This window comes from Scleropages formosus, chromosome 13 (assembly GCF_900964775.1).
Source record: "Scleropages formosus chromosome 13, fSclFor1.1, whole genome shotgun sequence".
Lineage (NCBI taxonomy): Eukaryota > Metazoa > Chordata > Actinopteri > Osteoglossiformes > Osteoglossidae > Scleropages > Scleropages formosus.
In genome coordinates, this window is record NC_041818.1 from 23546478 (window position 1) to 23559011 (window position 12534).

Genomic DNA, 12534 nt, shown 5'->3' on the forward strand with positions numbered 1-12534 from the left:
CCCACAAGGATGCTGGCAGGGGCTTCGCTCCGCAGGCACAGGACCCGCGGGTAGCATCTGAAGGTTGTCACGCTTCTTCTCGGGAGTCAACACAGTTTATGTGGACCAAATCGTCTCTACACGCCATCTCTGACAGCGAGGTCTGCTTCTCCCCTGACATTAACATTAAGGCATATCTTTTAAGGCCGCCCCGGGGGGGGGGGGGGCTAAGCTCTTTTTTAGAGTTTGATTAGGTTCCACAGGCTTAAAGGAAAGTAAGCCGATTTATCCGGTGGAGGGAAAAAAAAGGCAACATGATAGTCGTGCTTTTTTCTCTTTCCTGCCGCACTCTTTAAGTACGAAAACTCCAAAATCTTAATCTCGTAATAATTTTTGGGGTCATTGCAGAGACGGGTGCGCGGCTGCGGCGTGACGTCTCCCGGATCGCGCCCGAGGTTGCCCGCGCGGCCCGGCTGAAGGATATTCCGAGCTCCGCGAAGGAGGCGTCAGGCGTCTCCCGTTACCTTCCTGTCTGACGCCAGCGAAAACACGGGTGACGACCAACGATGAGAGAGTAGATACTAGGATCTGGCCATCTGACACAAGCCCTATTACTTAAAATCTTTCAATCATTATGAAAGGAGGAGAGATACCTTGATGTTGATGACTTCATGACTTATTAATGCGGCTGCTATCAGTGTATGTATAATTAATCACATCTTAACTGACTGTACGCAAATGGACCCTATAGTCCCGTGCTTCCATGTGGCTGCGTGCCGGAAATCGAAATTACAGGATATATTACAGGATAAAACAGCAGGACACCGTCTCTCTGTCTCCCTATTTATAATACATATAAATAATAAATACAAATACAGGAAAAGGGTCATGGCTGCTTCCTTACTTTACGTTTGGGCGAAAAAAGAAAAAAGAACACCTGATGCAGGACAATAATGTGCAGTTCACACGGGAAGGCTGGCCCAATTGCTGAAAGAATGAGCAGGAAAAGCACGGATGCCTGTTCTTGTTGTTCTGCGACCCTGAAGCCGTACAATACTGAAGATATAAATATATATGTATAGAGAAAGAGAGAGAGAGAAACAGAGAAATAGCGCAAGATTACACAAGAATCTTGAATTATCACAGTGGGAAAGGAAAAAGGATGTGTTTGGAGGGTGTCCGTTCAGACGTTGGTACCGCTCAGTCGCTCGTCCTGTGGTTTTTTTTATTATTTTTTTAAAGCCAGACAATTACAGTCACTGTTCAAATTAACTTTCCATCCTCATGAGACTAATTCCCATTTGTGCAAATTGAGTTCTGTAGGGTCTGACAGGTGATGCAGCGAAAGCAGGGCAGCTCTGTGACAGGCTATTTGTAGCCAAGGCCCCGTTTCCAAGTGGTGGTGGTGGATGATTTGTGTTTATTAGATGCCACTTGATGCAGAAGTGTATTAACAAGTCCCACGCCTTGGGCCTTCGTGCAGGCTGGAGCAGAAGATGTAATCGCACCGCGAGCCATGGGCCAGCCTCGGGCTCATGCACGCCCCTCGCACCGGCAAGCTTCCTCTGGAATGGAGTGGAATGGAATAGAATGGAATGGAATGGAAATCTGTAATCTAGCGTATGGCAAAGGATCAATGGGAAATTCTACAATTGGCGGTTTGGCAGGATGACAGCGGTAGGAGCGGCGCTCCCGCCTGCCGCCGAGCCGCACGACTGCGGCAAATCCACGCTCGATTAGCGGGCCAACCCCCGGGTGGTCCCGATCGGCTGCCACGGTAACAGGGTGTCGCCAACGTGGGAGGCGTTTGGGGATGTGGAGACGGGGCAAACAGACTCCTCTCTGCAGGAGCCGACAAGCCACGCCAAATGAGGGAGGAATACAAAATGGCGGTAAACTACGGCCTTCGGTCTCAACGTGGAACGATATTAGCTTGGAATCTGCTCCTTGTTCACCTCCTAGTGAAGACAAACTGGCCCCACCTCAACCGGCCGGTCTGGGCGAGCCAAGAGGAGCGAGTTTGGGCATCTCGGCTCGCTGTTCCCCATTCCTCGTACCCCGAACCTCATGGACTACGCTTTCGCTATAGCATAAACAACAGGCCTCATTATGTACGACTGTTCCTTCCTGTTCCCGGGGGAGTCCGTCGATAAGGTCTAGCGATATGCGGCATCAGCCGAGAAATTGTGCAGCCAAGAAATCCGAGACATTAAATCGAACAAATTTTCCTTTTTTCCACAGCGTTGCGTTTGGCCTTATGAACTCAAATTCTCGACTTGCGAGTTCAGATTCCGGCTCGCTCCACCTATTCTCCACCTACTCCCCCGCAATCCACACGTGTACCGTTAAGGACTGCTTCTCCTAAGTGGCTTAGCGCTTCTGCCGAAGGAGGCAGCGTAGCGGCTTCGAGTGTTTTAATTCCCGTGCACGTTTTTATCTGGCATTCCGTATTCCTGCCACATTTGCGCAAGGTTTTGTCATCACATTAAGTGTTTGGCTCTCGGAAATAAATTAAAACGAATATTAGGAGGCATTTTATCTATTGTGCGGAAAATAGGGATACAGCCTGATAATTAATAATTTGCTGTTATAGCATGCTGCTTCAATTAGTGCTTAATTTTATGCACGCTATCATGTGGAAATGGGAGTGTAATTGTATTGGTGGACGTATCGGCCTTGGCAGGCATGGCACAGGAGCGGCAGTGTCGGTGTGCCTGGCTTCTCGGGGACGGTTGCGGCCGGGGGGGTGTCTGCGGCCCTCGCTCTGGCCCTCTGCCCGCATTGCGCGCGCAGTGAATGCACTCGCATCGGAACTATGGAACCAATTGCCACGCCGGGAGGAAGGCAAATCAAATCACACAGCGCCAACTAAGCGAGGAGATTGCTTTTTCCTCTCCGAGTGTCTCTGCGGTGCTGAGCGCCTTCACCCCGCTTTGCCCGACGCGCGGCCGGGGACCAGGATGGGGGTTGGGTGGTGGTGGCGCTCCCAGACCTTCACTCACAGGGCTGGGTGGGTGACATAGTCTGCCCAGGCTCTGCTTCTGTCCACTCCAGATAAAACGGCAACAATATTCGGCAGGGATTGAATGACACCGGCCGCCAAACTGGGGCCATTTGGATCACAACCACACACCGTAGGGTCTGATTAAGTAGCCATTTGCGGTGGCCTTGCACTAGTTACGCGGCTCTCATCCTCGGGCCCGAAACTCGACCTCTGCGCGCGAGATATCGGTTCACGCTTCGATTTGACGCCGGTGGGAGGCGGGGGTCGCGCCCGACATTTCTTTACAGGAAGCCGCCGCTAATGCAGCAGGTTCCCTTTCAGAACGTGCAGCTCCGAGTGCCTTATAAATGCACACGCTCCTACCCTTTTATGTTTACCATTTTGCTTGTTTCTATTAAGCGAGCAAAATCAAATTCTGGATGTCAAGCCTCATGCCTGGTGTGTTTTTCTTTTAATGAAAATGGCACGTACCTGGTTGAATGCCCCCCCCCCACCCACCCACAAGCAGCGTTTCCTGCAAAAGAGTGTCAGTGTGACATTTTGCCATCTCCGTATCAATTATGTGCCGGGATAAGCGTTGGGGCTCGGCGCGGATTTCTGCAGTCTCTTTAATAAAGTTCTCCTGCCTTCCGTACTCATTAAGCTCTCACTGGGTACCGGTGTAAAAAGAGTCGTTATAATGAGTCCTCGGAGGGACAAAAGTAGAACACAGGTGGCACGTTGCACTCAAAATAACAAAAATTATACATTATTTCCATGTAAATTGAGGATCTCCAGTACAACGGCAGCAATAATCGCTAACTACGGCGCTAATGGAGTCGAGGTGGATGGGAGCTAAGCGTTTGAGTCCGCAACTCATGTACACCGTCGCCGAGAACAAACGGTGCGCTCTCCAAACTACGGGCACGAACACAGCGTTAATTAAAACGCTCTTTACAAATGATCTCCCAGATAACAATGATCTAAGGTTTAATTAGCGGCAAACAAAACGCTCCGTGTTAACCTCCGTTGCGTCCAGATTGCACGGCTGTCTCGCAAATTTCAATCTGTGGTCTGCCCCACCGCCGCCGTTAAGTAATTAAAAATATTATCTTGCTGGGGTTATAATTAAGAGTTTTAGAGGTAAATTAAAAGAAAGAAATGATGCTGTATTTGCCATTGATGGAGGATGTTTGGGCCATGCGGACAGGGTTGTTAGAAGAGAAGTGTGTTTGAGCCGGTTGTGTGTTCCTGGGATGTGGTGAAGAGCATCTGGGCCTTCATTCCTAAATCAGCATCAGCTCCGTGTGTGTAGGTTATGGAGAGGTCTGGAGAGCATTGCTATCTTTAAAGTTCGGAGAAAGCAGCAGGGTTATTCCATACCTGCTGATGTGTACCGTGTGGGTCATGGGGAGGCGTTACCAGTATTACCTGCATTAAGGTGTAAACAGTTTACCCTCTACTCGTTATGCTTCTGAAAGGAGTCATCTACAAACGGGGCCGTTCTCGCCCCACGCCAGGTGTGCGAGGTAAAACATTCGGACCTAATTTCGTTCGGATTGCTTCAGAAGCAGGTCCTTCGCGGAACGTTTCGCTAACCAGAAAACACAATTGCGGCTTTCTTTGAGGCCTCAGATGCGCTTTGTTATCTCGCCCGGCACCTCATAATGGAATGACATGAGTTGCAAGGTTTCAGAGGAGCGGGACGGTGCTCAGGGGAAGGACCGGACCCTCATTATCAACCTTTTTCCCTCCAACGCAGGCATCTGCCTTTCTTATCTTTGCCGAGCCGTTTGTTATGGGTGTGAGGTGTAGCCTTTCCTCCGGAGGGGGGGTCGCGGACTCCTTCCTAATCGCAGCGTGACATCAAGTGCGCTAGTTGACAAGCACAGCAGCCTGTTCTTCTTTTTTGTTTCCAAGGTAAACACCTGCCCCTTGCCAGAATACCAACTGTAAGGGCATTTTCTTGTGGGCTCTTTGCTGAAATCACTGCGTGAGACTTTGACCGTGGGTTTCTGTAACAGCCGGTCACTAAGAACATCCAAACCGCATCCAAACACCATGCACCATTTTTCTCGCACCATTCTAATTCTTTTTTTTTTTTTTTTCCTTTTCTACCGCCCGCATTCTCCACCCTCGCGCTCCCGGCAGAGGCGACGGATGTTGACTGCGGGACGCCTTTGAGCTCGGTCTGTTCCATGTGGGTCAGAGATCCCATCGTACGCCGACTGCCCGGCTTTTTCCACGTCTGCGCTTGCCAAGTTTAAAAATCCCCCGACATGCGTTTTAATTTCTCAGCCTTGCACGCTGAAATATTTATATATTAACGTATCTTCAGAAAAATTTAAATTGAGCAATGATGATCGGAAAAAAAAGAGAGATTTTTAAGAGATAGAAGGGAGAAGCTCCCCCTTCCCGTGCTGTGTGATGTACAGCGCTCCCTAATGACTCCATTTGGAGAACTTAGACCCGGCTGAGTGGCTAATGCACGGGAAGGGGGGAGCCGGGCCGCCGCTGCGCTCTCGGCTCCACTCTCCTCCGTACGGCGCACGGCTCTCGGAAAGAGAACGCGCTCTGCCTTTGAAAGCCAAGGCAGCTCGCCGGGACCCTTTGTGTAAAATAACATTTCTATTGAAAGGCAATTACCGGCAACATTATTTTGGTCCCTTCATAATTAAATGCATCTCTGTTTTCCCTCTACCCCCCCTCCCCCCTCTCTCTCTTTCAGACGGAGAATTATTCCATGGACTCCAGTTATGTAAACAGCAGAGCACACCTTATTAAAAGGTATGTCTTGATTAGAAAATAAGCATAATTTCCTCTCACCCATTGTGATGTGTAATTTTTCTTTTGTAATTTCAGCGTGTGCAAACAGGTGAGCCCATACATTATGCACAAGTGGAGGTATTGAAAGCAGCCGGGGAAAATGGCTGCTGCATTGCTTAATATTTGCGAGGCTTTATTATTATTAATCATTTGCACTTAATCACTTGCAAGATTTTATAACGGTATAATGTAGCACCGAAACGGGGCCAATTCCTTATTCAGCAGGCACCAAAACGGTTATTCTCTTTCATTTCTTGCATTTACCGACGGCTCATCTTTAATCTTAAACGTTGCAGAGCGTGGATTTTCACAAGTAATGAATAATTCTACAAATTCCATATATTCACGTCGTAATTCTGCATTCCCTGCGCTCGGCTCCTCGTACGTACGCGAAGGGAAGCGAAGAGAAAAGCAAAAAAATTGCTCTCTCGCAGGGCCAAAATGTGGCCGGTCCCAGCGAGGTCTCTCTTAAACCGGAGCCTTTGCGAAGACAGGCAGTCGTTGCATTAAAGTCATTTTCTCGCTGTGGACCCAAATCCCAGCGAACAAGGGTTTCCTTTGAGAGCCGCCGGGGCCGGGGAGATATGGACGAAACCCCTGGGTTCGCGCAGGGCGAGCTGGCGAACAGATACATAATGAACAGAGCCCCCGCGCTCCGGCGCCTGTGGCAAGATCCTCAACGGGTCTCTAATTGGTGTTTTTACCTGAAGCTGTGGCGCACCCCAGCCTACCCAACCGCGAGGCAACCATGAATTTTCTTCCTTTTCTTTAGAAACAATTATGGCGATTCCCCTGCAGAAAAAGATTCCCTTTGCATTCATGTAAACAAGGGGCACTGTTGTGCAGACGCTGCTCTTTGGTACATAGTAGTGGGGGGGGGGGGGGGGGGGTAGTGGCCTGAGGTCTGGCGAAGGTACAATTACAATGATAACATCAGAGGATCTCCACGGCGGTCGCCGCAGTCGGAAAAAAAGGTTTTATAAAACCTGCAGACATGCATGCAAATGTACACACGTACAGTCCGCTGTAAATTCGTTCATCGCACAATAAAAATGGGTTGCAGTGCACGGCGGGGTGTGAGGCGGGGAGTCGGTCGAATTAAAACGGACCCGCGGTTCTTCTCCAAAGCTGTTGATCTCCGGAAGAAAGCCGACGTGAAGCCACGCTCTCGCCCCTCTGCTCCCGTGGCGCCAGTTCCATTGCCCCTGCTATCTCTGGCACGGACTCCTAACAGCAGCATCTCTCGGCGGGAGGGCTCGAACCCGGCCTGCTCACGTTACCACCCTCAAAGGGGATAGATCGGTGCCGTGCCCATTAGAATCGCAGAAGAAAAAGGCTCCGCTTTCACCGCACTGTTAAAAAAATGAAACAAATGAAGGCGAAACATCTGATCCTTGCTTCAGATATACGGTTAGCCTCTTAGCTGCGCTAGGGAATGGCGAGTACTGTTCCCATCTTGAACTTAAAAATACACACTCACAAACGCTGAATTTTATACATATATATGTACAAAAGCCAGTGTTGCTACGTGCCGTCGTGTGTGGGAGATGAGCTCTTTGCTCTGTGGGTCTCTGGGCTGTGATCATCACACACCTCCAGGCCCTTAGCTGCACACCGAGGACTTAGATCTGCCCCCTGGGGAGGGGGCATGGGTCAAAGCCAGCGAGGGTGTCGTAGGGCAGGGAGCATCATCTGAGAGCAACCCTACGGGACAGTCAGTGAACGTTTTCCCCCTTCGTCCACCTCTCGTCCACCTCCTACCCCCGCTCCCCATGCCATCCCATCGCAGCACATCCACCTTCAAGGACATGGAAGGCAACAGTCTGAAGGACAGCGGTCATGAGGAGAGCGACCAGACGGACAGCGAACACGACGTCCAGAGAGGCCTGTACGCGGACACGGCCGTGAACGACGTGCTGAACATGAGCGCTCCACCCAGCGGCTGCCAGCTGCCGGATCAAGGTAGGAGCAGGGTCTCCATCCTCGGGCGCTGTGACATGAACGACGGGTGGAGCTAGTCTGACATCAACACTCGGCGTGTACATTTGGTACATCTTCCTCGAGGCGGTGTGCAGAGGGATCTCTAAACAGGTCCTGCGTTCAGGTGAAAAATCCCTTGAAGAAAACGCCTGTGCTTGTTAGCGTAGCTTAGCAGAGCGGCACCCGTGTCAGAGTTCTGCCGCCGTCGCCTGGCGAAGCTCTGCCCTGGAGCGACCAGGAGCTCTGGCAAAGAGAAGCACCTCCTCAGGTGCACGGAGAATCAGAACCAGGCCAATGTCTGGGTCGACCTGAGGGCGACAGTCTCTGGATTGCGGAAAGCTAGCGACAGAGGCGCCGCTTAGGAATGAAATTGCCGCCGGGACACTTCTCCCCCCCCCCCCCCCCCCGGCTGGTGATGAGATGAACGGCAACGTGGAGGGAGAAGGAACCTCCGCTTTGTTTTTCACCCGCAAATAGGCCTTTTTACCCCAGTAATTTTGAAACAATGGAAAGTCTCGAGCAGCAAATAAGGAGGCGCGCGTTTGTGTGGGAGGCGTACAACCTGCTTAGCCGAGTTCCTTCCCCATCCACATTGTTTACTTGTTTTCCTTAATGCCGACGCTTGACATGGAGCGGGACGACGCCGCAGATGAAAAGAAAATAGATTCGCAACAAGCACTTAAATTCTGGGGGAGCAGACAAGACGAACGGAGAGCTGTGTTGACATCTGATAGCATCCTTTTTTTAGCTTCAACAATCCACTTTGTTGGCCCCCGCTGAAATCCACCCCCTCGTTCCCCGGCGCACCGCACACAGCCGGATCTTGGGCCCGGCAAAGCTGTGCCACAGCCCTCCCCGTGTGCAGCCCTCCCTCCAGACTCTCGCGAACAGAAAGTGTAATGAGTGAAAAAGGTTAGGAAAAAGAAATGGCGCTTAGATGTGCTAATGGCCGCAAAAATTATTTATACGAGAAGCGTTCCTCTGGCATGTGCTGTAACGGTAGTAAATTGTTAGAAGAACCAATGGTGCACACGCTGGCACCAGATCGCACGCCCCACCGGTTGCTTCTGCACGGATATTAACTGGCACTTTCCGATCTTGCAGGAACTCGTAACGGAAGGGCGGGTGCCGTCGTTATGCCTCAAGTGTGACCCCGTTGGTCACCAGTCTTAGGATGATGTTGGGATGACGCATTTGGATGATGTTATCCAAATGAGACAGTATTGGGAGAGATCGGCAAGTTCGCTGCACCTCGGTTTTACAGAAATCGCTTTTTCACCGCTGGAGAAGTGCTGGTACATGAAGAAAAAAAAGCACATGGGTGTGATCTTCAGCCAGGGGATCTCATTAATAGGAGTGGTCAGCAAAAAATCATACAGAGGGAACAAGGGTCCCTTGTAGATTTTCAAGGGCACGTCATTGTGATGATCCTTCAAAGAACTTACTAGGGTGCGCCAAAATTAAATAAAAACGTGTGTGTGACGCAAATCAGCTACCGCGGTACAAAACGTCCCCCGTACTGTGGTGCCAAGAGCTGTTGTGAAAACTCGCTCGGCCGCTTGTGCGGAGCGATCGTATCTCAGTCGCTTTGTTTTGTCAACTCGAGACCAAGGTGTGCGTCGGGTAGGATTCCTTTCTGCTGTTCCCACTGAACGAGGAGCACAACGGTGGGATTTTCCAGTCCTGCCTCTCGTCGTCTCGGAGAATAATTCACAGCCACGCACACTCGCGCCCGAGATGTAATGAGAACCGTTAATAATTATTAAATGAATTGACCAAAGGGCCTTACACATGCAGAAATGTAATAACATCACAAATGGAATTGTCGTTCCATTACCAGCTCAATGGTCTAATTACAAAGTTAAAGAGTACTGTTGGCCTGTTAAGCCGTCCCGGACCCGGACACAATTCGATCGGCCTCGCTGCAGTGGACGCGCCCGCCTTAACCTTTACAGCGGGATGTTTTCGAGGATGGATTAAAGCCATATTTTCAGCTGAAATCCTTTCAGTGTGAAATGTGCGTATGAAGTTCTGCGTCCAGCAGAGCGGAACAGCGGGTAGCATTGGTGCCTCGTAGCACCTGGGCTGCAGTGTTTGGAAGGCTTTCTTCCGGGTGCTCTGGTTTCCTCGCACAGCCAAAAGAGATGTTTCAGGTGGACTGGTGACAAAATGACCTGTAATGTGTGTGACTGAGTGTGTGTTACAATCCTCTGCTATATGAATGAGAATACAGAGTCCAGTGTAGTGTATCAAGCATTGTAATTTACCTTAGATAAAGGCATCAGCTAAATACTACATAATGGTAATCATATGTTGCTCTGGAGAAAAGTGGCTGCTAAATAAGTAAACATAATAATCACAATGATGTTCGAGGTGGGGGGGGTAGCTCTAGTTAATATTTCTTGGACGTTTTGGTACGGTAAGCGTGTCTCCTGTCGCTGGTTAACGTTAAAGCATGAGACAAGGTGTGGCGTTAAATAAACAAACATGTATGCAGAATGCACGGCGTTGCCCCCCAGGGCCACTACAGAGGCTCGGCCTGCCTCTCTGGGCGCAACGTTGAGTGTTTCGACGAAGCAATTGCCAAAGGACACAAATACGAGCTTCTGTTACAAAGCCTTCCCTTTGTTTTTTTTATTATTTTATTTCATGTTTTAACAAACATAAGCAGGAAGAAGCGGGGCAGTAAAAAATCCCTTCCCTTGTTCCCAGAGCCCCTTTACAGTTTAAATGTTTGCGATTCTCACAGTGGCACACAAAGGTGGTGTGTGCACAGGGGATGTGCTGCAAGGCCCCCTCCCCACGCCCACATCCTCAGAGCGCTGAAGGTGGGAATCCATACAGAACCCAAAACACATCCATGGTGGCTCTTGTTTCTGTACACAATGGTGCCCCTCCCCCAACGTGCTGCGCTCAACTCTGCTTCCTGTTACTGCCGTGCCTCTGTTACCGGGGCCGTTTCCTCTCTGTTTTTCTTTTTTATACCACCATCCACTCAGTATTGTGCCACGCTGCAGCGCCTCTTCACACCTGCCGGCCCTGCGCTTTATGTTCAGGCCCGGGTCACTGAGTCGCAAAGTGCCCCTGCTGACATCGAACCCGTGACCTCGTGACCCCGCTTGGCGCACCTCAAACACCTTCGGACAAACAAATCGCATTTTCTCAGGCTACAGGAGTTTTGCTCACTTCAGAGCATCCACCTCGCACACCAAACCAACTGGCGCATCGATTCTCCACAGCTGCCATTTAAATTCGATGTCCTTTGCAGTCACACCAGGTGGCGCGACCCAACGGGAGCGCGGAACACGACCGTTCACGTGCATCCCAGATCGGGCGATTACCTGCAAGGCTGTCGAGCTCGGCCGTAATACCGCGTTACACCTCACGCGGCGTCGGATTTCCCATTACGCCCTGTAGGCACACCGCCTAGGGCCTATGGAATTTTTAGGGCCTGCGAAGGAGGGGGAAAAAAAAAAACAGTAGAAAAATAAGGGAAAAGGTTGAGACAGAAATTGAATGCGACAAACGCTTCAACATCACAGGAAAAAATTAATTCTGCAATTTATAGGCATTTCCTAAGAAAGTTTCTTTCTTCGGCCTCTCCCTCAATCACGTGCTTTAGCTTTATAATGGTTGCATCATGTCAGTCGAGTGAATTCGGTTGGCACCGATCCCTTTTTGGACATTCCGGAGCGAAAATGCCTAGGGCCTACGGACACCAAAATCCGGCCCTGAACCTAATGGCGTGTTTGTTGGAGCTCTCATGAACTCATTAGTACCACTGGAGTCTGGGTGACAGAAACAGTTTGTTTTTTTTTTTGCCGTTTGACTATTGCTACCTTCAGATTCTTTTTTTTTTCCCCCAGCTCATGTCTGGCTGCGAGCTGCGACCGCAGGTTTCCGAATTCAAGTCAATTTAGTGGCCTCCTCGAACCTTTGAGCTCTGCGCTCAACCTGAACGGCTTCAATAAAACATCCAGTTGTATGAATCATTAAATAATGGAACTGGAGAGTACAAGGGGGAAGGAGGGGTGTGGTGAGAAGCACCTTGTAAGCAATGAACATCCTTCATCCTTAAATACAACATAGGACACATGAAATAGACTATAATGACACGGTGAGTTTTATTTGCTGAGAAAAAAAGAGCACGGAAAGCCAGCGCTATGAGGAGAATGGATTGTATCCCTCTCCCGGCAGTGATCCGTCCGCGAGGCCGTCTGCATCGCGTGCGTGTCGCGAGAGCGGCGGAAGCGCACAGGGCAACTTCGTGAGCAGTAGCCGGAAGCGCCGAGGCACAGTCAGCCTATGGGTGTACGAACCTGCAGCGCCCTAACCCCAAAAATGGCGGTTTTCTCTCTCTCTCTCCCCCCCCCCCTTTCATATGCAGAATACATTTTAAAAAAACAACACGAACACAAACCCGTGCTTGACGCGGGGCGCACAGATGCGAAATTAAGGAAAGGGCGCGCGCGCGCGGATGGCGCGTTTGCGCTGTGCAGGCGTCCCAGATTCGGCTCGTGGGAACCTGGGCGCGCGCGCGGCACTGCAGCGATCCGCCAATGAAAACGCCGACAGGTGTCCAGCTCGCGATGGCCGCGCGAGCCGCGCTCCACTGATGACCTGACCGCGGAGCGGGTAGCTCGGAGCCGACTAATAGTGCTGAGGATATTCAGTAAAAAGGCGTCGAAAGAGTGTGTGTGTATATGCGAGGGAGGGAGAGGACAGTGTACCTGACACGTACGAGGGTTTTTAACCCCCCCACCCAC

General features: G+C 50.6%; 1 protein-coding gene across 4 annotated transcripts in view; it reads left to right on the forward strand.

Annotated features, from left to right (window-relative positions):
• pcdh19 (protocadherin 19) overlaps positions 1 to 12534 on the forward strand; it is a 57335-nt gene that overhangs the window by 27112 nt on the left and 17689 nt on the right. For all 4 annotated transcript variants that reach the window (XM_029257378.1, XM_029257379.1, XM_018733429.2 and 1 more), the window contains exons 3-4: positions 5691 to 5749; positions 7578 to 7750. In XM_029257378.1, the coding sequence (XP_029113211.1) occupies positions 5691 to 5749; positions 7578 to 7750 (232 nt within the window). The remainder of the gene's footprint in view (positions 1 to 5690; positions 5750 to 7577; positions 7751 to 12534) is intronic.